This window comes from Schistocerca nitens, chromosome 2 (assembly GCF_023898315.1).
Source record: "Schistocerca nitens isolate TAMUIC-IGC-003100 chromosome 2, iqSchNite1.1, whole genome shotgun sequence".
Taxonomy (NCBI): Eukaryota; Metazoa; Arthropoda; class Insecta; order Orthoptera; family Acrididae; genus Schistocerca; species Schistocerca nitens.
Window position 1 is genome coordinate 730,778,610 of NC_064615.1, and position 27,169 is coordinate 730,805,778.

At 42.8% G+C, this 27,169-nt stretch overlaps 1 protein-coding gene across 1 annotated transcript in view; it reads left to right on the forward strand.

Moving 5' to 3' along the window:
* Positions 1–27,169, forward strand: part of LOC126236934 (uncharacterized) — a 557,773-nt gene that overhangs the window by 376,592 nt on the left and 154,012 nt on the right. Inside the window, exon 6 of the mRNA XM_049946620.1 lies at positions 6,833–7,048. Coding sequence (XP_049802577.1) covers positions 6,833–7,048 — 216 coding nt within the window. The remainder of the gene's footprint in view (positions 1–6,832; positions 7,049–27,169) is intronic.

The window sequence follows — 27,169 nt, forward strand, 5'->3', positions numbered from 1 at the left end:
AATGTTACCCTTTCATGTCCTTCGACTCTTATAACTCAGACTAATTTGTGTACAGCATGCAAATAACCTTTTGCTTACTGTATTTTATCCCTTCCGCAGAAGGTTCAAGTCCTCCCTCGGGCATGTGTGTGTGTGTGTGTGTGTGTGTGTGTGTGTGTGTGTGTGTGTGTGTGTGTGTGTGTGTGTGTGTGTGTGTGTGTTCTTAGTATAAGTTGGTTTAAGTTAGCTTAAGTAGTGTGTAAGTGTAGGGACCGAAGACCTCAGAGCCGGCCGCGGTGGTCTCGCGGTTCTAGGCCCTCAGTCGGGAACCGCGTGACTGCTACGGTCGCAGGTTCGAATCCTGCCTCGGGCGTGGATGTGTGTGATGTCCTTAGGTTAGTTAGGTTTAAGTAGTTCTAAGTTTTAGGGGACTGATGACCACAGATGTTAAGTCCCATAATGCTCAGAGCTATTTTTTTTGAAGACCTCAGCAGTTTGGTCCCTTAGGAATTCACACACATTTGAACATTTAAGATATTTCACAGTGTCCAAATAATTCTAAATAATTGCAAATAATGTTTTGTGTAGCCTCAATCGCATGATATCTCGAAAACCGTTGTAGAATGTGCCTTCAGATAGTTCAAATTTTGCCGATTTTTCTGCAGACCTACAAATGAAGTCGGCATTTCGATGCTTCAGAAATTATTTCTCGTAATGAAGCACTTTACCCTGTCGCGCTTAAAATCTCTTTTTCCGTCCTGTCTTGCGCTGTTGAGCGCTAAACGGTGCTCGCAACGTAATCGGTCAGTTTTCCCTCCTTGTTTGAGCAGTTGTAAGACGCTGGAATCACATCAGGAGCACGGTGGTTCACATCCCTGCCCAGCCATCTAGATTTAATTTTTCTATAAGTTGCCTGAACGCTTAAGGTAAGTGTCAAAATTGTTCGTTTGGAGAGTACGCAGTTAATGCCCTTCGTCAGACCGAGCTTGAGCTCCATCAGTAATAGTCTCACCTCCGAAAAATCTTTACTTCTGCTGTCTTGTGTTTGTTCGTCGAAGACTACTTGAACGGTGTTGTAGAACGACACGTCGTCAGGAAGTGTTCCGCTCCGTGCTGAAGTAGCCGGAAACTCCTCCACAGACACCGCCTGCGAGTCAAAACGTGGCGGACTGCTTCATGTATTTCCAAACTCGCGCACACGGAGCATGCGCAGTTGGCTGGAGTTAGCGGCCCCCACTCACACACTGTTCCAGGAACTAATGCCGATCTGGCCACTCAGCAGCTGGCAGCTCCCTTGTTTATGTGTGGCCCGACGAATGCCGCTCCTTTGGGTACGAGCGTTCATTACTCGCATTACTCAATCTGTCTGCCCGCAGAACAATGAATAAACTCACTGGCGACGAATATGAACTCGCTCAGTAGTCTCGGAGCAAATGAGGTGACTGATCATAGAACCTTAATGCGCGTATTTCCGATCATTGCTAGTATTCGTCTAAAGAACCAATACTACATTTACGAGTATAACTAAGTGCTAATTTTTTTCCAGCGTAAATCGGTTCCGCATTGACGCGTTACATGTCTACTAAGTTTCGATGCCGTGCGGTAATTGCAGCTCATACTGACCTTTGTGAGTAGCTGCACTGTAATTATAACCATTCGGTATTTCAGAACGACACTGAATTTAAACTGTAATTTTGACATTGCGATAATGCGAACTGTTGACAAATTTAAACTACATTTTTAAATTTTAACTTTTTTAAATTTAAAAATCGATTCACTTTTAAACAGAACACAGGGTTGGATTGTAGGTTCAGTGTAAAGAAAGTGATGGTGTTAGTTAATTAGTGGTCTGTATCCTGTAACAGTATTATTGGAAGCTTCCACTTTGGCCTGCGATAATGACATGGAGGAGGTTGAGAGCAAGAGCAGGGATTATAGGCCACTTGTTCCATCACACGGCACGTTCACACGTGGTTATGGTTGCCTCGTAGTTTCCGGTGGAAGAACAGCACGGTCGCTTGCATCCAGCCACCTCTTGACAACCATGGCGCTTGAGGATCAAGTAGCGAACTTGGACGTATGCACATCCGAGGTCATGTCCTTTGCGTCTGTCTTCCTTAACAAAGGTGCCTCCCCTAAGTGTCGTTCTTTAGTCTCAGATCGTATTTTCATAGTTGAATTTCATAGTTACATGTATAATTACTTTCTGAACAAGAATTAGTCACAGCAAATTACATGTTCATATTATTCGTGGAATAAAAATTTCGTACAAATTTTCAACATCTCTTTTGTAGTGACTAAAAAGTCATCTAGACTGTAATGTTGTGGAGAAAATCTTACACGTTAAAAGGAGAAAAAGCACCATAAGTCTTGTGGGTGTCTAATACTGTGTGGAGCAAGCTAAAACCTCTTCGACGCTCTTATATAATTTTTCTTCCAGGTGATTTCGACATTTATTTTTCTTTTTTGATGTTGTCACCGTAACTTATTATTATTTTATTCTTTGGCCATGAAAGAGTGAAAATTAGTGAATTGGTGATAATATTCATCAAGAGATTCTTTGGAATTGCTACTAGCCAGAAATCTTCGTAGCCAAAAGTATTTTATTTGTGCGATATATTACGAGATATTATATCATTGATCAAATTAGCAATGCAGAAACATTTAACTTAAAATGACATCAGATTTATTGTAATATTTTTTACTGTTTCCGGGGGTTCAGTTTTCCACATTGTAAATTGTCACTAGTAGCGCTCTCTATAAAATGTGTTTATACGAAGGTTGGAACTTTAATAGTGGCAAATATTTATTTACAGCTCGTACAAATTAGATACCTGGTTCAAAGTTTCACTGACTTTCAAAGTAGTCACCAGCATTGTGTATAACCCGTTGCCAGCGATGTGGAAGTCGTAGGATACTCCTAGCAGTGCCAGTTGTGTTGAGAGTTCGAGCGGCGAGGTCTATTGCCCGACGAATTTGTAGCAGTTCTGAAGCGAATGCCGTGAAGTGTTTGTTTCAGTTTAGAAATTGAGTTGAACTCACGAGGGCTTAAGTCAGGGGAGTGCAGTAGGTGGTATAGCACTTACCAGCCCCATCAGTCAAACAATTAACAGCTTGCACTGTACGTGCTTGAGCATTGTCCTGCAAAATGATGGTCAGGTCCTGCCCGAAAGTGTCATCACTTCTTTCTTTATGCAGTTCATTTTTGGAACACAACCTACGACCAGCGTAGAGACAGAATTGGTGAACTTTCTGCAGGACCTGACTATCATTTTGCAGGACAATGCTCAAGCACGTACATTGCAGGCTGTTGCTGATTTGTTTGACTGAGTGGGCTGCTGAGTGCTATACCACCTAGTGCACTCGCCTGACTTAAGCCCTCGTGAGTTCAACTCGATTTCTGAACTGAAACAAACACTTCACGGCATTCGCTTCAGAATTGCTACAAATTCGTCGGGCAATGGACCTCGCCGCTCGAACTCTCAAAACAACTGGCACTGCCAAGAGAATCCTACGACATCCACAACGCTGGCAACGGGTTATACACAATGCTGGTGACTACTTGGAAGGCCAGTAAAACTTTGAAATACGTACCTATTTTGTACGAGCTGTAAATAAATAGTTGCCACTATTAAAGTTCCAACCCTCGTAAATTTTAATAATCGCGGTCGAGTAACAGCCAGTATTGCTGTAAATTCACGACAGTAGCTTCTAGCACATGAGAGAGATCGCTTTTAGAAGTTAAGGCTTCGCGCGCTGTCTTGCGAGACAGGACGTGAGTCAGATCCGGATGTAATCAGGGCTGCCGTCTCGTACAGCAGCCCTCTGCCACTTAAATGTGTTTTGCAGAGTATCGATGTAGATGTAGCCTGAGTGTGGCTATTGGGGCGTTTTCCACTCTCATTAGGGCAAATGTTGGGCTTGTCCCAGAAAATAAGATATGCAGGCGGATTATAATTCGTCCGCTCAAAGAACAAAGTGAACACTTTCAATAGATAGGTAGCACGCACATCTTCCCTGCCCCAGGTTAACTGACGACATCTGTGGCGACGGGAAGGACAGCCGGCCACACTTAAAGGTGACGCGGACTTTCGTGTAGTTGCCGTGTTAAACTTGTAGAACATTCCCTCGTATACCACTTGCACGGTAACATGTGTAAACTGATATGCCGTACAAACGCCGTTCGTATCTAATATTTCTCTTCAAAATGTTCACATTATTTTAAAAAAGAGCATTTATAGGAAACGGTGTTTGACGTTTCAGTAACAGTTTACTGAAGTCTTGAGCCGTGGGAAGAATTTCTTAACTCACTGCTCAACTTCTCATCCGCGTCTCTTTTAGCAACTTTCGCCCTTTGTCTAGCATGCCTTGGCACATCCTTGTGTTTCCTCTCAGTACTGCCGTTCCCCTTCATTACCTTTGACCAACGCAGCGATGAGCGTCTGTTTTCCACAGTACGTGACAATATTATTACGTTTGTTATACGTGACAGTTGCATTATATACACCAAACTGTAGAATATCATACACGATGTCTACAGATCTTGAACCTTTACATGGATAATGTGCCAAGGGATCAGACAGTTGGTGCAAATATATTAAATGCCTTTGATCAGAACATGTTCAAACACACATCCACAGAGTAGCAACAGTTATTCCGGATATTATGATGCAAATTATCAGAGATGTGTCCGATACCGAGTTAATAAAGAACTGTTTCTTGGCCATACGCCGACTCATAATGAGAATGTGAACAACGTGATTTACACCAGAATTTCTATCTTTAAATCCAGAAAATTCCTTGTACTGGATGGCTACATTATCCCAAGAAACTGTCATTACTCTTGTTACGTTATGTACCTTCCTAGAGGTTTCTTCTTTTTAAAAACTTGATTAGTGGATCGCGCTATGTTTGCGCTGAACTAACAATTATTCACAAGCCAAAACAATTATATCATGTTATTCACGATGCTTTTGAGATTTTTCGGCTCCTGTAGTACTGTGTTATCCAGCTGCGAGAACATGTTGCACATCTGTAGAATAAATGAAGTGTTTGAATGGCAGATGTTTTCCGGTCACATTACGTGGCAAACTTATGTTAGTGTATTTTTAGAAAATAATTTAAAATTCTTATATTAAACTGAATACAAAGAAACATACAAGGTGTTTGAGACAAGGTGTTTTTCTCTGTAACTTACAAAATAATAAGTGGAAGGAATATTTATCTAGATCGGTAAACGTAAGATGATTAGTAATTCTGCGGAGTCAGGAACATAGTTTATTGATTTATTTTTCTGAAAATTACAGCGAGGAGTTATAATCTTTTTACAGAACATTTTTTAATATCATGTAGCTCATTTATTTAAACAACTGTTTAAAAATCAGTTTTCTAGAAACGTTCAAATTTTAGGGATGGATAATACATAGTGTACATAATTGACTGTGTTCGGATGGATATTCTGGTGGCAACATATGCATTTAACTGAGGTATTCTAACGAGTGCCATTTTCGTTAATGAACATTGCGCCTTCTAAACTAACTACGGACGAAATGTAAAGTTGCTGGTACCACAGAACGACAAGCTTTCTGGAAGCCCTGCTTGAAGTCATCTGTGTTTGTGGGTTTCTTTTTTTCTTTCTTTCTTTGGGCATTCAACCTGCCTTGTATACGTCAGTGTAAAATATGTTCTGCAGTACATCTGAAAATTACTTTAAATTAAACAGGACATGGAGGAAGCTCTTCGGTCTGTGATACCAGGAACTTTACGTTTTGTCCGCATGTCGTTTACATGACGCACTGACTTGTGCGTTCAGGAAAATGGGCACTCCTGTGGACACCTAACTTACCTGAACATTTTGCCACCAGAAAATCGGCCTGAACATAGCCAATTATGTACATATGTTGCATCAAGACTTGTTCACAGATGGTTTAAATACATCAACTAAACTATATAAAAACAATATTACGTTCAGAAAATTATAAGTCGTTGGTGTGACTGTCTCTGCAATAACGAAGAGAACTTTGTTCATAATTCTATAGAGTTAACGTTTCTAACGTTTACCTACCTAAATGAATGTTCTTTCGTTTATTTCGTGCTGAGTGCTCAGCTTGTCTGACTGCCATGCGGCGAAAGTGGTTTTAGTTCCCGGTGCTGCCAAGTATTTTTCTTGGTTGCAGGACTGGAATATGGGGTGCAATAAGCCTCTTGATGCCTGTTGAGGAACTACTTGAATGACAAGTAGCGGGATAAGACATGCAAAGTCGACAACGGCCGGAAGACCGGGGTGCGGGGCCCCACGCCCTTCTGTACAGCATCCAAGTGACGCCATTGGCTAAGGATAAAACGGCAGTCGGCCGATCCCGATTGGCTCGTCTGTGACCCGAACGGTGGTGCCTTATTACTCACAAGGTCACCTCCCCATCGCACCCACCTCAGATTTAGTTATAAGTTGGCACAGTCGGATTTTGCCTATCTTGCGCATGGACTACTCAGTTTGTATATTTTGCTTATTTTTTTCATAGTTCCACACAACTTCTTCCTGTTTTCTCGATTGATCTGTGTTCAGTTTTTCAAGGCCTATCCACTGTGCCAACTTATAACTAAATCTGAGGGGGGTGCGATGGGGAGGTTCCCTTGTCAGTAAGGTGCAGAGCAAAACACTGTCTGAAACACCTGTATGTTTCAAAGAGGGATGTCAAGAAATTTTCGTAAACTTTCTGTCCCTGTAATTTTATAAATTTGTCAAATCTTGAGATAAGCGGACACAGTACTACGCGATGTACGCTAGGAAAGAGTGAGACTTGCTGTCACGGAAACAGTGAGAGTGACGTGGTGGTGCGTGTTGTGCCGGCAGGTGATGAAGCAGCGCGAGGTGGACAGCGAGCGCGTGCACACGCTGCGGCTGATGCTGGAGCAGGAGCAGATGTACGTGGAGAAGCTGCGCAGCGAGCTGGCGCGCGCGCACGACGCCAAGCTGGTGGCCGACCTGCGCAAGGCCGAGAACCACGTGCGCACGCTCGAGGCGCAGATCGCCGCCTTCTCCGCCGGCGGCTCCTCTCCCGGACACCCGGTGAGTCTTAAGTGCACTAACTGAGTGGCTGAAATCACATCGCATGACGCCAGTGAGTGTGAACCTCCAAAGTAGTGAACACGTCGTAACAATTGAAAGTGAGGGCTAGGTTCGAGTCCCGGTTTGGAACAGATTTACAGTTGTGATGACATATTCATTGTTGTTTTTATCCCGATTTCCCAGAAATTACGCCAAGTGGAAGAGGCGTCAGAATAAGCGAACACGGTCTCGACTTTCTTGTGGCTACTCGACCGTTTCTGGAGAGGGAAAAAAAGACTATCAAAATTTCTGAGGTATTTTCAGGTATTTTATGTGCAATTTACCGCGCGAAATTCTCAGAAGAAACTAGGCTCAGTGGTTAGAGACGCGGCTTCTTAATTTTGCGTCCTGTGTTCGAAACCAGATTATTAGTTTTATTTTTAGTTTATGTATCCATGTATGTAGAAGACTATTTCACGAATGATATAGCGTTGTCGTTACTCATCTACTAATTGTATATCAAATGAATGAACTAAAAAAAATTTAAAAAATATTTTAAATGTAATTAATTTTGTAATTTCTATAATGTGTCTTGATTAACAATAAACTGCAGCCGCCAGTTTTCGGAAGAGTGATCCGCTATGTATGGTTTGCCGCGAATTTATTGCCATCGCGCGAAATCTTCAGCAATGTTAACGTTTCTTTCCCGAGTGGTGTTCAAACCCGCCTTCGCGCGATGCTCTTAGTGTTCGGAATATCAGTGCTTCGAATGTTTCTATGGTCGGTGTCATCCAAGGGAATGTATCAAATTTTCCTGAAGAATAAACAGTCAGTAAAATATTAGAATTGATACGAGAAGGAAACATCAAACAATGAGAATTTAAAAGGATCGTAACCCTTTATCATACCCTACACAAATACTGTACATATATTGTACAGTGAATGTATGATACTTACTGTGAAATCCAGTTGTAATTTTACAATTAATATAACGCCGTTGTATCCCCGAATTTGATAAGAAACATTAGTGTAGTAATCTTCTACAGCCATTGGTAGATAAATGGAAACAATAAAAATAAAATAAATAAAAACAATAATAGGCGTTCGAACAGGGCCGCAAAATTAAGAAGTCGCGACGCTAACCATTGAGCCACTATTTCGTGTGAGAATATCGCGCAGTAAAAGGCATATCGAAAACTTGGACCGTCTTCTTTGCTCTTCTATTTCGACTCCTCTTCCATGGAGCGAAGTTCCTGGGAAACTGGGTGATGACACTTGCTGTGTCCTCCTCGTGAGCTACATTTCTCGTCAAAATTTTCAAACGTGAAACGTGTTTCTTTTTGTTCGTTTCAGTATAATGTCACAGGCAAAGATCAACATGATGTTTGGTAAAATTCCGTTGAAAAAACAAGGGGGGATTTTTCTGTTCCGTTCATTTTTCGTGAAATTATTCCATATACTTCCGTATTTTTTAATGTGGCTGCGTTCAAAGAGTGTAGTATGGGCTGGAAAATTCACATGTCGATTGTGCAGTGATAAGATAAACCTGTTAAGACCATGTCTTACTGTATAATTCGTGAATAAATATGCAAATAACACGATTTCGAACACCGCTATACGTAATCGTAGTCTTTTTTGTTTCCGCTTGTCTAGATAACCGTCTCTGTACAGTTGCATCCCATCAGTCAAGCACCATGTGTCATTAATGGAACTATTTCCTAATAGCTAACACCTAGCTCGAAGCTCTGCATGTTACGATTGCAGGAGTCCTGTAACCTAAACATGTGTGGACTAAGAACGCAATAATCACGTATGGACGCCATTGAAACGCCACTTTTGTGTGCTGTAGATACTTCAGGTTTCTAATGCCTACGCCAAAGTATTTTAAGACCGAAGCCCTCTGTTTCAGACTCTTAGTGATTATTGTAATCTCGTTTATTTTCCTAGCCTATCTCCTCATTCGACAGAAAAAATGTTGTACTGGAATCAAAGTGACAGGAGCGATGAGTGATTGCTAGGACAATAGCATTCAGAATGATATTGGGAGTTCGGTTTATGCGAGACCTATCATAAGTCTAATACATAAATACAGTTCCGAGCAAAGCATTTACTTTTGATGTTTAAATACCTTTTAAATGTACTGATTGGAAGTGTCAGTTTCGTATGTAGGAATACACGACTCTGTAGTGCTGTTGGTCGTCGTGCCTAGAGGAACTGAATCTGATGCTTCATGCTGAAACCTTCTTTGAAAGAGGCAAGGAGTGGAAGAGGAGACCAGCGAGCAGAAGCAGGCCTCGCCAGAACGTTCAATACGTACTATGAGAGACGGGGCTGCGCTCTCCGTGCCCTGAATTGCGTGCCTTTTATAAATATGCGTCCACCAGAGCGCGGTGTGTGGCTGAGCGCTTTGGTCTTGTAAGAGGAAATGATCATCTTTTGTAACGGCATAGAAACGTACATAACAAGACTGCATTTGTGGAAACACTTATTGGCGGATCTGATTTAATCATCTGTTCTGCTGCACTATTAAGACAATGTAAATGAGGTTCGCCAAGCTCGAATTGAACTGCGAGATAGGGTTAAAATTGTCACTACCCGTATATCCCCAAGAAATGCTGTGCAGCAACTGAACTATTTTCAAAAACATTACGACATTCGACAACTGAACTGGAAAATATACATCGCGTAACAGGTCATACATAGCCTCCAGCTGGTGCTTAGCGACTTCGGTCGGTAATCTCTATCATGCACCAAAACAGAACAACAGTTCAAAGTTGAAAGGGAAAAAAATACACACTCGTACATTGAACAGCACCTCTAGCTAGCAAATGGCTCCGCGATCTTGTACGAGGCCTACGCCTACCGACCATGTCCGCCCTTACTTCCTACAGCTACGAGGGCTGTTGGCCACCTCCCGATTTCTCAAGCCCCAAGCTGATGCACGAAATTTGCTTTAATATTCGACCCGTTCACCCAATTATACTAGAGCACAGAATTCAGTCCTCTTCATTTCCTATTTCCTTCTCCCGCTACTAACACTCTTCTGCAAAGAGTTGTTTCCTGCCAGGGCTTTGCAATCTTTACTTCCAACAAGTGCTGGTAAACACCTGCCATCGTGGAAAACTCACTACACTAGCCTTCAAACCTACGTAGTAGGCCCTGACCACAAACTACTTAAAAGCGTTACAGGGTTCCCCCGCCCAACACCGCCCTCATGACACCAGAAACCGGGTGTGGTGTCGAGACTGTAGGACAAGACGACATGCTAGGTCAGTAATGGTAGGTTACACAGTCGCCATTGTTCGTAGAGAGATAGCACCACCCCTGATCAGGATGATTGGAGTTTGGAGCCGAAAAATTCACGTAACAAATGCAGGAGCTAGGTGGTTAATATTTTCAAAGACCATACATACATCTTTATAAAAATATTGTTCTAAAATCGAAAGTTGGCCTACAAATATGAATTACATACCTTGTAATCGGCACTGGAAGTCTGTGTCTACATTTAGATGTACCGCCCCATCCCCCTTTCGAATTGTGAAGTAATCAGGGATAAAATCCAGGAAGCGAAAGGTTGTATACAACTTGTACAGAAATCAGACTTCACAGGGGGTGAACAAAAATACGGAAACACCTCAATATTACCATGCCTCCTACGGTGTAGGAAGCCCATTGGCATTCAGAACAGCTTACACTCTTCTCGGAATGGACAGATACAGGTCCTGTAAGGTTTTCAGGGAAATCTTATATGATTCTTCCTGAGAAATAGCGGCAAGTCCAGGTAACGATGATGGAAGCGGATAGTTACTGTGTACCCTTCTGTCCAAAGTAGACCACAAAGGTTCTATAATATTGAGATGTGGTGACTAGTGGCCAGGGCAGATGCGACAGTTCACTCTCGTGCTCACTAAACCAGTTCTGGACGATGCGAACTGTGTGAACACAGCATCACCATTGGAGACCAGACATTGCTCCTTCGGATGGATGTGAAACAGTGTGCAAGAAGACTCATCCGACCAAATGACTTTTTCCATTGCTCTATAGTCTAGGTTTTATGGTTTAGGCCGACGATTTCCTTGCATCACTGATGAGTGGTCTTAGAATTCCAGTTTGCTGTGCAATTCCTTTCTGAAGGACCTTCTTTCGTGTCTCGTTCCGGTGCTGAAACGGTTCGCTATCGGGACAGTCAGCTCTACAGTGACTTTTGCAGCTGTCCTCTTATTTTCCGTCAAAATCCTCTTCAGTGACCGTCCGCTGCGATCAGTCGACATACGCTTTCGTTATCGTTATGTCGGAGCGGATGAAGTTGTACCCCTTTCATGTTTGCGGTCTCGTATATCGTCGATACGATGCCTTTTGAAACACCAGATACTACGGATATCTTGGTTACGGAACCACTCACCATACGAGCATCAACAATTTGTTCACGTTCGCATCCACTGATTGTGGGCTCCGACGTAATTCACTGACAATTACACAGGACGCTATTCTAATCATGACTGACGCTTGCAACGGATTCAGGACATTGCAGATGTACCGTTCGTGGTCAAATGCAAAAAAAAAAAAAAAAAAAAAAAAAAAAAAAAAAAAAAGGTTCAAATGGCTCTGAGCACTATGGGACTCAACATCTATGGTCATCAGTCCCCTAGAACTTAGAACTACTTAAACCTAACTAACCTAAGGACATCACACGACACCCAGTCATCACGAGGCAGAGAAAATCCCTGACCCCGGGTCAAATGCAGCAGCGCAATCAGGAGACTTGGCCAACATCTGCTTTTATGTTCAAGCTTGTATTTCTCTCTATGTTTCCACATTTTTCTCCAGTCCCTGTAGTTCAAAGAGTCTAAGGACATGAAATAGAGGCAGTAGTTGCAAAGGAGTCACGCAGGTTTGTAGCCTATGCGCCATATTATTCGTGTTGTACCGGGCGGTTAGAAACAGTCTGAAAAGCTTGTAAGGGTGTTAGAAGGTAGGTTTTGCAGAGAAATAATTGTTACGAAAAAATTCGATGCATTGCGGCATCTGCGAGGTAATTAACATTGACGTTAGCCAACCAGGCCGTTGCGCGCGCAAATTGAAGCGGCCCGTCAGAGATAGTGTCGCCTAACGTTTTCTCTTTCTCCTGATAACAACGTCTTCTTGAGTAGTCCCCGCCCGGAGATCCGAATGGGGGACTATTTTACCTCCGGAATATTTTACCCAATAGGACGCCATCATCATTTAACCATACAGTAAAGCTGCATGCCCTCGGGAAAAATTACGGGAATGGAAAAACTGGTAGAAGCCGATATCGGGGAAGATCAGTTTGGATTCCGTAGAAATATTGGAACACGTGAGGCAATACTGACCTTACGACGTATCTTAGAAGAAAGATTAAGGAAAGGCAAACCTACGTTTCTAGCATTTGTGGAGTTAGAGAAAGCTTTTGACAATGTTGACTGAAATACTCTCTTTCAAATTCTAAAGATGGCAGGGGTAAAATACAGGGAGCAAAAGGCTATTTACAATTTGTACAGAAACCAGATGGCAGTTATAAGAATCGAGGGGTATGAAAGGGAAGCAGCGGTTGGGAAGGGAGTGAGACAGGGTTGTAGCCTCTCCCCGATGTTATTCAATCTGTATATTGAGCAAGCAGTAAAGGAAACAAAAGAAAAATTTGGAGTAGGTATTAAAATCCATGGAGAAGAAATAAAAACATTGAGGTTCGCCGATGACATTGTAATTCTGTCAGAGACAGCAAAGGACTTGGAAGAGCAGTTGAACGGAATGGACATTGTCTTGAAAGGAGGATATAAGATGAACATCAACAAAAGCAAAACGAGGATAATGGAATGTAGTCGAATTACGTCGGGTGATGCTAAGGGAATTAGATTAGGAAATGAGACACTTAAAGTAGTAAAGGAGTTTTGCTATTTGGGGAGCAAAATAACTGATGATGGTCGAAGTAGAGAGGATACAAAATGTAGACTGGCAATGGCAAGGAAAACGTTTCTGAAGAAGAGAAATTTGTTAACATCGAGTATAGATTTGTCAGGAAGTCGTTTCTGAAAGTATTTGTATGGAGTGTAGCCATGTATGGAAGTGAAACATGGACGATAACTAGTTTGGACAAGAAGAGAATAGAAGCTTTCGAAATGTGCTGCTACAGAAGAATGCTGAAGATTAGATGGGTAGATCACATAACTAATGAGGAGGTACTAAATAGGATTGGGGAGAAGAGAAGTTTGTGGCACAACTTGACTAGAAGAAGGGATCGGTTGGTAGGACATGTTCTGAGGTATCAAGGGATCACAAATTTAGTATTGGAGGGCAGCGTGGAGGGTAAAAATCGTAGAGGGAGACCAAGAGATGAATACACTAAGCAGATTCAGAAGGATGTAGGTTGCAGTAGGTACTGGGAGATGAAGAAGCTTGCACAGGATAGAGTAGCATGGAGAGCTGCATCAAACCAGTCTCAGGACTGAAGACCACAACAACAACAACAACAACGTTTTCTCGTTTGGTTTCCTAAAATCGAAGAAGAGAGCGATACAAAAGTTGGACATGGGACAATAGCAATGGTCGAACCCGAGCGAAAGGCTGAGCAATCTCGTGCGCTTTCATGTACAGTATTTAAACAACTGACACCAATTATATCTGGCGGGCGGCTTGAATTTGCCCGTGCAACGACCTGATTGGCTAGCTTCAATGCTAATTAAATCGGAAACGGTGCAACAAATCGAATTTTTTACTAACATTATTTCTCAGCACAACCTATCCTGCAACACCCTTACAAGCTTTTCAGGTTGTTTCTGAACTCCTCTTATACTGAACAGTCCCTGATGAAAACCAAAGAGAGGTCTAGAAAGGGGATTAAAAGTCCAGCGAAAAGATATAAAAGCTCTATTTGCCGATGACATTGTAATACGTTGTATAAAGAAAAGTAATGGGATGTAATCGAATTACATTTGATGGTACGAAAGGAATTAAATTACGAAATGAGACGGTGAAAGTAGTAGTAGAAAAGGCCACACGCTAAGGCATCACGATTGTGTGTGTGTGTGTGTGTGTGTGTGTGTGTGTGTGTGTGTGTGTGTGTGTGTGTGTGGAGGAAGGTGGGATATGTCAAGAATTATGAGAGAGAGCAGGGGTTGACTACAATAAGCAGGTTCAACAGAGTGCAACATTTATGGAGAGGTGAAACGATTGGACATGGTATAGCAGCGTGTAGAACTGCAGTAACGTTGTCTTCGCACTGATGATTAGATCATAACACAAATACAGCATCTCGTCCGAAGGCATGCCTTTCAGAGACAGTTGAGGCATGGTTGACAAAGGGTTTCATCTTCTCGTGAAATTTAATTATCGTTCAGTGTCACTTTTGAAGCTTAACTCATCCGTCACCAGAAGAGTCCTCCATTTTACAGTGAAAGCTTTCACGATTGGTTGTTTTAGTTGCTTGGGAACATTGGGGGTTGTGTGCTCGCGGTCGATGGAGATTCACCAGGAGCTCCTCCATTACTTTCCTGCGCAGCGTATGTGATGCCGTGCCCAGTGCAAGACATCCGTCTTCTGAAGAGAGGTGATTGCTACACACGTCGTCGATGGGGAGTTAAATCTTAATTTGCCTTCTTTTCCGTCGTGCCTTTATGCGAGGTTGGGAAGCTCACAGACTGCTTTGCCTGATGTAGAAGTAGATTAACTAGTGCGGAAGCAAATACTCCAAGTGGAATAAGGATCGCAGTGAGTGAGAGAGAGAGAGAGAGAGAGAGAGAGAGAGAGAGAGAGAGAGGCGAGTTGTCTGTAGGGTGATAGCGGCGTGATCAGAGGACTCCCGCTCTACCGTGTGGGGGGCCTTGATTTATGGGCCATCTGCGACGCTTTTTCATACGGAAGGCCAGCCGATAGTGTTTGCTTGTTCGCGATAATATTTAATTAGCGTTTGGTTGTTTCTTGCTGAAACTGGTTACAGAATACACACACTGTCGCGTCTGCACTCCAAAGCCACTTGGCAGTGTGAGTGCGTCTGCTCGTTATAGCAGTTGCATCTGACGTCTCGTCTCGCCGTAGTACTGATTCCGCGCTACGTCAGTGTACTCTACCAGCTCGCAGATTGTGCGGTGTTTTCGTATTGTTTCTCTTCGATTAAATATGTCGAACGTATTTGTTGATGTGTTCGAAGCTCTGTGTGGAAGTTGATAATAGATCAGTTTTACATCTGCAAGTTTTATGAGAGTAATGACACTTCTGCGTGGGAGCTGTTAGGGCACTTCTGTGACCAGTGGTTTGTGTTTAAAAATTTCATATATAGTCTCTACTTGGCACCTGAGCTCGAATGAAGGAAAACTCGGAAGCTGTAATTGAAACCGTCATAAAGTTCGCCGGAAGAGAATTGGATTGGATTGAATTGACGCTATCTGTGACTGTATTCAACTTAGATTGATAAATGGAGCGAATGAAATTGTCTGTCAGATATCTATATCAGTTTGTTCCTGCGTAGCGGGTTCAACGCAATCGTACCTAATACTGAGATAACGATCCAAATCATCGAAGGGTGTCATGTTTTTGTTCTTATACTAATTTTCTCCTTTTTCGGATTTCACTATTATGACAACTTGTTAGTATCCACAATAACTGCCGTTTGCAGTGTACACGACTTTAACCAGATGAGTTGGTAATGACAGCTGCTATAGGTATTCGCGCATAGGTAGTGTTACACCGGTGCTCATCATACCTGTTGATGGATGCCTGTCGAGAGACTATCGTTGTGAACCAACGGTGATTCAATAACGCCAAGACCTGGGAAGACTGGTAAGTAGAGTAATTTGAAATTCGGATTGTCCTCTTCCAGCTGTTTGCGAAATCTTGATATTTTTGTGAATAGGACGATTTCCTTGTTGAAGGATAATATATATCGACATACATAAACAAGCCGCTGGGTAGGGTGTTGCTGATCTAATAGATTTTCTTTCTTATTGTATTCGCGTATTGAACAAAGGGGAAAAAGAAACACGTTATTCCTCTGTACCCGCCGTAATCTCTCATCTTAATCTCATCACCTCTACACGAGGTATACGATGATGGCGACATAATGGTTGCGGAGTCTTCGTAGGATACAGATTCTCTAAATTTAACCAAGAGCTTTTCTCGAGAACTATTCCATCTTTCTTCCAAGAATTCCCGATTGAGTTCGAAGAGCATTTTTGTTACACTGTCGTGTGGACAAAACCTACAACTTACGATCGTACCAGCGCGTGCGTGCATTTGTTCGATGTCTGGTGTCACGTCTACTTGCTAAGCACCCCAAACAGTGGAACAGTAGAATTGATCGGACTGCTGTTTTGCGTGTGATTTCCTTTACAAATGCTTTACATTTTCCCAGAATTCTTCGAGTGAATCTAAGTCCGCAGATCGCTTTCCCTAATGATGATGTCACGTAATCGTCCTATGAGATCGCTTATTAGTATTACCCCTAAATACTTGTATGATTTAACGAACTCAAGATGTTCGCCACTAATCTCATCTCGTAATAGCATACTATACGGTTCCTTCTCTATGTTGTAGGCATTTTCTTGCATTAACCTAGATTTAAAGAGAGGTGCCATTCATGACAACAAGTTGAATTTTTTTCTGTCGTTCTAACGATCGTCAACAGCACTTTCTTGTACACAACTCTGTCTTTAGCAAACCATCTTACAGTGCTATTGACCCGAACTCATAAATCTTTTACATGTATGGAGAACGTAGAGGTCCTTATACGCTTCCTAAGGGCACACACAACGGTACGTTCGTTCCTGTGGAACATTCTCTGTCCAGTTTAACATTCCTGATTCTACAAGTCGGCGTAGAAGTCGCGCCCAGGTTTGATTATTGTATAACTTTTTTTGTTTAGAAATGCATTTAATTATTTCTGTCTACAACAGGAAGCACGTGGTTGGGAAATTTGAAAACACTAGGTGAGAAAAATTATGTCTTTTAAAGAACCGCTGTTCGCAATCTCAAAAAGAGCGGTTGTTCACAGCACATTGTTCGCAACTTTGCGAAGAATTGCTGACTGCAACTCAAGAATCTCGGCCCCTATATTGTTTCTGAGCTACTCGATCGTTGCTGATTTGTTGACTGATACATGATTCTTTTTGCGATGCCCCCAAGAAAAATATTCTGGGGCTGTTAAGTCTCGGGAACGTGATGGCCAGTTGAAACAGACTGAATAATGCTACCAAAAGCGTGCTGTAAGACGGAGGATCGTAGTCTAATGAAGACGGTTGCGCACGCTGAAGTGCCGACTGCATGCTCTTTGAGTGTGAATGATAGATATTTGATTTTTAAACGAAAGTTTTATCAGTTTCGTGCGTTGTTTAGGACTCAATCTCTCCACCTTCCTAAAAGACAAAAATATCAAATTAACAGATTACGACAAAAATAATGAGATATGGCAACCCATGCGTGAGTTCTGCGCCACTCTGTATTTATTAGTAAAATATTTTCGAGCGAATTACAGATTCACGAAGATACTCCGTGTGACTGTACGTTGGAAAGACAGTAACACGGTCGGATGAATGAACTGTGCAATGATGGATGCGTAGCCAAATCGATCTACTGTTCCTTCCAGGTAGATTGATAGTCCTACAGAATGCGACGAAAACTTTCGCTACAACGGAGCGATATCCCAAGTGCCCTGTTTTTTTGCACAAGTGGTGGTAGTATTTTCGTTTTCAAATTTTTCTGCCTCTCGTGCAGAGTGTCTGCCTCTGCATGAATAGCAGATAACGTGAGCATGATGGAAAGGAGCCCATCATTTATCAGCACCAGTTCAGTTCCGATACTCACGAGCAAACACTCAAATAATTTTTTTCCCTGGTGCATTTTTCGTATTGGCATGAATGCAGACGTCATTCATCTGTATTGGAATATCTTAAGCAGCAGCTTTTTTGTTAAACTCTTACGGTATGCACGAATCAGATGTCGTCAGTTTGGACGAGGAGCTGTCCTTCTGTAGCATGTCAGTTGACCTTCACACGCCACCGAAGTCAATCTAGAATCTCATCTCCCTGTTTCAGTTGGAGCTCGGACAGTTGACACGACCGTTGAAGTTCCACTCACGTTACACCTTCACCGCACTGGTACGTTTGAACTACATGACCAGGCGAAATGTGAACAGCCTGTCAGTCCTGTTACATAGCTGTTTAGGCAGTGCACACTATGTAACATATGGCGCGAGATACACGCTGGAATGTCATATCGAACAGGTCTCATATTCATGTGACTCGACAGTGTACATATATTTATTCAAACAGAAAAGTCACATGGTACTGAAAATGTAGGGAGAAGCGAAATGATAATCACAGCGTAACAAATTATATCACATGCTAGTTCAGAGATTGAATTCTTAGAAACGGAAGAGTAAAAATAGTTCGTATATGATGTTAAGTAATTGATTCAGCGGGCTATGGTGCAAAATATACGTAAGTTCCGTCCGAAATCAGTGTCCGATTATAAAAATACTCTCACAATAGGCTAAAACTGCTCAAATGATAGTGGCGAGTCAAATAATATAGACTGTATTTACTGGATTTTTTAAATTTTTTTTTAATGCCAATTACCTACAGGCTAACGCAGTAGTAGAGTGTCTCGTATTTATTAGTTGTCTAGTTCTTGATAATTTCTTAGGGTATCCGGCATTCGCAGTCAGCACCGAAGAACCTTGTCTCACTATTAGACCCGATACCGTACTGCTTACTTCATTTGTAGAAACTATACCCACAATTTGTCTGTTACTGCAATACATTCTGGAAGAAAATGGCATTTTGTTACAGTTTCTCTCATTTTATATTTCTTTCTTTGTCACGCATGTAGTGACGATAAATTGTTGGGTAAAAATTATGTGTCATACCGACACAAGATCAGCATGAATATGTAGCGCTCTGTGTAGTGCCAGCTGATTGTCAAGTAGTGCTGATTAAAACTAGAATCGTTGTTTTGTTTTTCACAGAATCATACCCACGCGCTCTGGAGCTTCGTGCCTCCTCCGCTACTGCGCTGCAGGCTGCGCAGTGCCACCCCTCCCCCCACCCCTCTCCTTCTGTCTCATCCTCCCTTCCTCTCTCTCCACCGACCCCTCTCCGCAACCGAACACTTGCCATTACCAAGGTTACTCAGTGACTGACGTCCGCCACTATTACCCAACTTCACGCCATCTCGATTTAACAGCCGTAAACATCGCAGGCTGTCGTGCAGAGACGGCTGTAGTCGTTCTACATATGAATTGTAGCTGAATGTCGCCGTTAGCCCCATTCACAAAACTGAAAGAGTGATTTTGCCAACTTGCTGCAGTTCTGTATAAGCTCTTAATACGTTGTTCAGGATAAGGCAACTTGCTCCAGATATACCCGGAGCGAATAATTATATCGATGTGATTTTCGTTAGGTAATAATGGACAAAGTGGCTAATTTTCTGACGTACCCAAGTAATTTTTAACGTTTACAGCTGCCGAATATCAAAAACTTTGTATTCTTTCAATGGAACGATATACTTTTTTGTGTGTCATTGGAAAGTGACTTAGAAGAGTACTTCAACGACATAACATTTATGGAACTGGATGAAGCAACACTCCAACAGCGATGCAAGCCATTGGCCCGGCATAAGGAGAGGAGGTCCTACAAACATCTGCCGTGCTATACCAAATGTGAGCAGACACAGAACACAGCTGCGAATCGCGTAATTATTATTATGAATGGCGTATCAAATGCTCTAAATGTTGACCCTCGGCGTTAATACTTGCTACAAAGCGATACCTGACAGAAAATAGTGCACGTTGAAGTTCATTTGGACTTTAAGCAGCGTAGACTCATGTCATACAACATTTAATGTCTTTGGAAGTCGCCGTTGATTCCTTGTAGACTTCTTATTTTAACTTTCCCCGCCGCAGCAAGTCCAGAAGTGTTAATTCGAGTGAGCGTCTGGCGTTTTGTGGCTCACCAACGACCGCTACTACGATTTCCAAATGTTCTGTTGAGAAGGTCGGTAATTATCTGTGCAGAATGAGTGGGCTATCCCTGCCGTTGTTACAAAATGGATTGTCTTAAGTCCAGTGGGATCTGTTCCAGCAACCGTGGCATCATATCTGTGAGTCACTTGTATATAAAGTACAGACGGCGAAATTAAAAGCATTGTTAGCAAGCAATTCTTTCAGTGCAGCTATCCGTTAAAGTGCCAACCATGAGGAAATTATTATTGCCTGAGAAATATTTACTGTTTCGATAAATTTGAATTCCGAGTAAACAATCTTCGTAGCGCTGTCGATCCGTTTTGCTGTTCGCAGGTGGGCGTGATAAAATAGTAATGTAGTATGTATTTCAAGGATGGGCGTAGGTTTTGAACGTAAAAAAAAGGTCGTGTTAATCCAGCTGAGCTCAAGAGCTTCCCTGTTCAGTGCTCTTCTTCCAGAAGCAAGGCTCGCAGTGTCATTCTACACTGACCGAAATGGAAAGCACCACAACATGAATCACCAGTCTAATATTTATCATATTTCGTAGAGATGTTACACACATACAGCTATTAAATGAATTTACTTACTTTCCATTCGGAACTGAACTCCATCATAAACATCAGTATGAGCAGTGACCAGCGCGGGTACGAGTACGCTCCTGCATTCGATGTGGAATGGAAGCAAATAACCTCCGAATGTGGTGCTGAAGAATTTCGTCCCGTACCCGAAACACATACTGTGTTAGCTACAATTACTGACCGGTGGCTGATATGAAGGTTTGTCTGCCGAACGGGTCCCAGGCATGAATTCAGTGAACCAGGCAGGCCAGTCAAGGATCCATATCGTCCTCAAAGCGTGAAGTGTGCGGTTTGGGGTCTTGTATTATCCTGCTGGAATATGCATTTTGCCACCTTGCTCATAAAGGGTATGAAAACATGTTTTACCACATGCTAGCTACCATTCAGCTTTCCTTCAACAATTACCAGATCAGTCCTGTTGCCACAGTCACCCCTTTCCTACATCTTGAGTCCAGTAGTTAGAGAACTATGGATCTTGAGAATCGCTGCTTACTGTGACATTTCTTCACGTCCTCCAAGGGCACATTAGCGTCGATTTAGCCGCCAAAAACAGAAGCCAGACTGATCGCTGAACGCCGCAGAATGCCACTGAATGAATGTCCCGGCTAGCTCTGCCTCTGAACCATACTAGTCTGTGTCATATGTAGTTTGTTGTCACTCATAAACGATGCGCGAAATATCACGATGTGGACCCAGCTTCCTGTAATTTTTTCATTAGGGTTCGTGGTGACACAGTGCCTGTAGTATCTGCTCCGGTTTCAACTGTTGCCCTCCGTCCGTTGGTCAGAGCCGATCGAACAATTCTATGCCCTTCTCGCGATGTATTCTTCCGGGAAGAGTCCGTGTCTACTCTTCTTGCCACAGTGTTGTCCGGAGTCGATGTCACCATCAATTGTTCGTGCCATCTGGCGATGTGATACTTGCATGTCCCGTAAGCAAATGATTGGACCATCGAAGTCGGAAAGATGGTGACACGGTTCTGTGTTCCATGTGCTCTGGACATGCTGTCTTGCTACCTCCACCTTAAAAGTTCCGTAAAGTTACACACAGCCAATATCCATGACGTGCTCACACCGTTCACTGTCTGTAGGAAAGTCTTTTTTCTGTGCTGAAAATAAGCTCGCATAGGGATGTCGTAGGAAGGGAGATACGAGAGTTTCATTTTGGTTGTGTTCCGTCAAGGTGTCCGTGGTGGAACACACTAAATATTTCTTCAGTAATTTCAAAAGAAGACTCTTATATGAACATAAATTTCAGGTACTAGCTAACTTTTTAGCTACGCGAAACAAAAGTTGATGATTAGAAACAAGAAGTAGCATGAAGAAAATGCAAGCATAAAAAATTTGTCCAATAAGTTTATCCGCAAACCTTTGTAACTCAGTCTAGACATATTTTTATTTGCTTGTTTCTAAATACTCATTAGAATACGTCGACTGATAAATCTGCATGCGCATTATCGTTTCTTAAAATACAGTATGTGTTGAGGAGTTGTTCTTTTGCGACATTTTAAGGGAAACTTTTGCAGCGAAATGATTCTTGCCAGAGAAAAGACAAATCCAGGGTTTTTTATTGGCCTGTCTCGTTAGTACATTGCAACTTAATATACATTTTCTTACACGATATCTCCAAATCCGGCATCTTGCACCAGAATAAAGCTAATATCAATGTAAGAGTTAGTGGAATTTGAGCCTTGGAGCTGTTGGTTGATTTGTTAACTTTCCATGCTGAAACCTGACACATCTCGTTGACTCTTTCAGTGCACGAGGCCAGCAGGCGTTCACTTGCGTCACAAATGTAAGCCCTGCTTCGTTTTAGTGACAGTGCTGGGTCCATCTTAGTAACAAGTTGTATAGTTCGAAGTAATGATACTAATCCGGGTGTTTCGGGAACTCTGTGACATTAATTTTATTATTATTATCATTTTTAGCAAGTGTCAGAAAATCCTACAAAGATGCTTATCGAGATGTAGGTTCATGCTGCGTAAAATAGTTCGCCATATCTTTCCTGAATTATAATACATACCTAAAACAAAAACGTCAGATATTAAATATTTAAATAAGTACATTTTGAATTATGTTTGAATCTTTCGAATCAGTCCGCCTGCTTAGCTAGGTGGTAACGTGCTCGCCTCCCATGCAAGCGGGTTCGGGTTCGATTCCCGGCTGGCATGGAGATTTTCTGCGCTCAGGGACTGGGTGTTGCGTTGTTCTCGTCGTCATTTCATCCTCACCACCGGCGCGCAAGTCGCCCAATGTGGCGTCGAGTGAAATAAGAGTTGCACTTGGCGGCCGAACTTCCCCGAATAGGGGCCCCCCGGCCACCGATGCCATACGCTCCTTTCCTTTCGAATCAAAGTGATGTATTCGATGGGTCTTGTTGGAAGAGAGCTACTAATGTTTCATATGGAAAGAAAATATTACAACGCAATCTGTAATGGATGACATAGTGACTTGTAACGGTTAACTGTATTGTCGACTGCTCGTTCTCTGTACTTGTGCCACTACTGCTGTTGATTGTACAGAGATTTGCATACCTTTTTTTTTAAGCGCAACTGCAATCATGTTCCACTTGCCACTTAAATGCATGGTAACAACCGTGAATATTAGTGACAGGGAAAAATTCGTGCGTGTTATACCAGTGTACTAGATAACTGTACTTTCATTTCTGTTTCAGCACTCAAGACATGCTCTGTAGCGCATTTGAGGAAATAACAGTAATACAGAAAGGAATACCTTTGAAAAGGAAAGCGTGAGTGGTAAATGGTGTCTGCATAGCAGCGCGGAACCCCCGCAACCAATGAAAAACACAATTTTAATTTCGGCATTATTGAAACTACTATAAAGTACAGCATAGAGTGCTTCAGTTGTACTACTGTGCTTGCTACGCTCAGCTATAACTCTGCTGAAATATCTGAAAGCGGGTGGACGCGGTGCTGTTGTATCGTCGACTTTTTATAGATCACGAAACTGTCGGTTCGAATTCCGTTTTCATTGGACTTTCTTTTTCCTCTCGTCCGAATTATAAGTTGCTTAGTCGTAAATTAAAACATTGGGATTAAGTTGTAGTTCTGGTTACAAGCACAGTTCATGTATGATAGCTTAAGAAAAGTAGGCTAGACTCATATTTACTCGTAGTGCTAGATACTAAATGCATGTCACGTGAATTCAGTTCCCGTCGATATTAGGAGGGCGGTGAACCGGTGAGCGTCGGCTTTCTCCGTCCAGACTTGCAGGATGTAAATTACGAATATCCAGTGTTCATCTTCTTAAAAGACGTTAAACAGGAAATTTGCACGTAGCGTACCTCTGATGTCCATCTGGTATAGTAGTTGTAGTCGTCATAAAAGCGGCCAAATCGGTAACAGATGTTGAGAAACAGGGTACGCCACACAGTGTGCTTACTTGCGCATTTCCGACGATCAGATTTTTTTCACTTAAGTCCCATACAATTAAAGGTTCAGCCAATCGACGCGATCTGGAGTGCGTATCTTAAGTCTGCCAGAGACTTTCGTACGTGATAACAATATGGTACGTAAGTAACTTATCTAACGAAAATCAGCCAAGAAGCAATATCAAAAATGATCAATGCAGCTGTTATATAATTGTTTGAGGCCGCATTGTATCGAAGCACTAGCTGCAAGTGATCAAAAACATCATAAATAAGACCTAGGCTGCGTGAGAGACAATGATATTCCTGCCTCAACCGCTGGAGCAGGAAAATGGAGCCAGCAGCATAGCTCACCCAGCTATGATTTTCAACATGCTTCTAAGAGCTGTTGAAAGGAACCGTTAGTATCTTGAAAAGAGGTTATGAGATGAAAGACAACATAAGTAAAACGAGAGTAATGGAATGTAATCAAACTAAATCAGATGTTGCTGTGTTAGGAAGCGAGACACCAAAAGTAGATGAGTGTTACTACACTGAAGAGTTAAAGAAAGTGGTACACCTGCTTGACATCGTATAGGGCCGCCGCGAGCACGCAGAAGTGCCGCTACACGACGTGACATGGACTCGACTATGTCTGAAGTAGTGCTGGAGGGAATTGACACCACGAATCCTGCAGGACTGGCGAGAAATTCGTAAGAATACTAGGGGGTGGAGATCTCTTCTGAACAGCGCGTTGCGAGGGATGTTCATGTCTGGGGAGTTTGGTGGCCAGAGAAGTGTTTAAACTCAGAAGAGTGTTCCTGGAGCCACTCTGTAGCAATTCTGGATGTGTGCGGTGTCGCATTATCTTGCTGGAATTGCCCAAGTCCGTCAGAGTGCACCATGGACATGAATGGATGCAGGTGATCAGACAGGATGCTTACGGGCGGGTCACGTGTCAAAATCACCCCAACTGCACACGTCCCACATCATTACGGAGCCTCCACCTGCCTGAACAATCCCCTGCTGACATGGATTCATGAGGTTGAGTCCGTACCCGAACACGTCCATCCGCTCGTTATAATTTGGAACGGGACTCGTCCGACCAAGTAACATGTTTCCCGTCATCAGCAGTGCAATGTCGATGTTGACGGGCCCGGACGAGGAGTAAAGCTTTCTGCCGTGCAGTTATCAAGGGTGCACGAGTGAGCCTTCAGCTCCGAAAGCCCATATCGGTGATGTTTCGTTGAATGGTTCACACGCTAACGCTTGTAGATGGCCAAGCATTGAAACCTGTAGCAATTTGCGGAAGGGTTGCACGTCTGTCACGTTGAACGATTCGCTTCAGTCATCGTTGGCTCTGTTCTTGCAGGATCTTTTTCCCGCCGCAGCGATGTCGAAAATTTTATGTTTTATCAGATTTTTGGTATTCACGGTACACTCGTGAAATGGTCGTACGGGAAAGTCGCCGCTTCATCGCTACCTCGGAGATGCTGTGTCCCATCGCTCGTGGGCTGACTATAACACCACGTTCAAACCAAGTTGAGAATATAAAATGCAGATTGGCAGTAAAATCAAGCATTTCTGAAAAAGGGAAATTTATTAATATCAGCTATAAATCTAAATATTAGAAAGTCTGGAGTGAAGGCTTGTACTGAATTTAAACATGAACAATAAGCAATTGACACAAGAAGAGAATAGAAGCTTTTGAAATGAGATGCTGTAGTAAAACGCTGAAGATTCAGTGGACAGATCTCGAAACTAATGAGGAGGTACTGAATCGAATGGGGGGAATAAAAAAAATTTATGGCACAACTTTATAAAAGAATGGATCGATTAATAGGAGACTTCCGGAGGCATCCAGGTTTCGTCAGTTTGATAATCGAATGAAGTTGGGGTAAAATTTTTAGAAGGTGATACAGGATTGAGAATAGTAGGTTTAAAAGGATGTACGTTGCAGTAGTTAACGCAGAAATGGAGCCTTGCACAGGTTAGACTAACGTGGAGCGCTGTATCAAACCAGTCTTCGGACTGAAAACACCACCACCACCTCCCACTACATTCAAGTAATAATTGAATAGCTTACTGATCTGATATTCTGAGAGACCGATAAGTAGCTCTGTAGTTAGGCGTGGGAGAGCAGCGGTGTTAGTGGGCCCTGCCCTTGGCAGAAGCCGGTAGGCGTAGCATTGCTAACTGCCCCTGCTGGCCGTCATCTGGCGCCGTTTGTTTTTCCTGCAGCCCGTGTGTGTACCTGCTCCGGGAATAGGACCTCCGCATGTCCGTGTGCAGTCTGTCTGCAGCGGGCCTGACCTCGCCCGCGACGTGCCATCCGCACGTACCGCCACCAACCCCGGCTGCCCAGCACTGGGGGCTCCCCAAGTCGCGCGCTAAGATCAAGCCCAGAAGTCGTAATTGCACACATTTATTGGCAAATATTGGAATTCAGTGGAAATTGCAAGACCCGAAAAAAAAAAACCCAAATGAATGCGAATTTCGATGTGCATAACAGCGTACTAGCAATACGTCAGGTGATCGGGAATGACGAGAGTTGATGTACGCATAAGCGAAAGAGGCGGCCGGGTAGAGACCCAGCGTCAGTTTTTAAAAACCTAATATCTTCAGTTAACTGCAAAAAATGTTTTCGCTCAGTTGAATCTCTGAGCTAATGCCAAGGTTCTGGGTCGTTGCATTAGCTTGCCATCCTGCTTTGCACAATGCAGGCATTGAGATCTAATAATTTGGCATATTTGCAGCGAAATCTAAACCTTTATATTTCAGGTCTTGAAGTTTCTCTTTAAAAATTTGGAAAATGGCCACTGCCTTCTTTTCGTACAGTTATGCATTCATTTTTTAATCTGCTTCATCAGGCAGGCAAGAATGTTGCTGTTCACACACGTTTCTACCATTTGCAACTTTTTGATCGGACTCGTTATTTACTCAGTTAGGAATTCACGCCTAGCCAGTTCGTATACTCATCACATTTCCTGAGCATCCGAGAGCGACGACCATCCTTGAGAAGACGCGGAATCCCTTTCGTTGTTGTGATTATTTCCATTACTCACAGTTTATAGAACTGAAGCAGCTTACGCCTACGAAACTATAGGAAAACGAAAGCTGTCGGCGAGGGCACTTCCTGACAGACGTTGAAAACACATCCTCTGCCGGTGAACTGCCGGCGTGAATCAGTATTGGTGGAGGCTCTGGTCGGAAAACCCACGGTGAGAA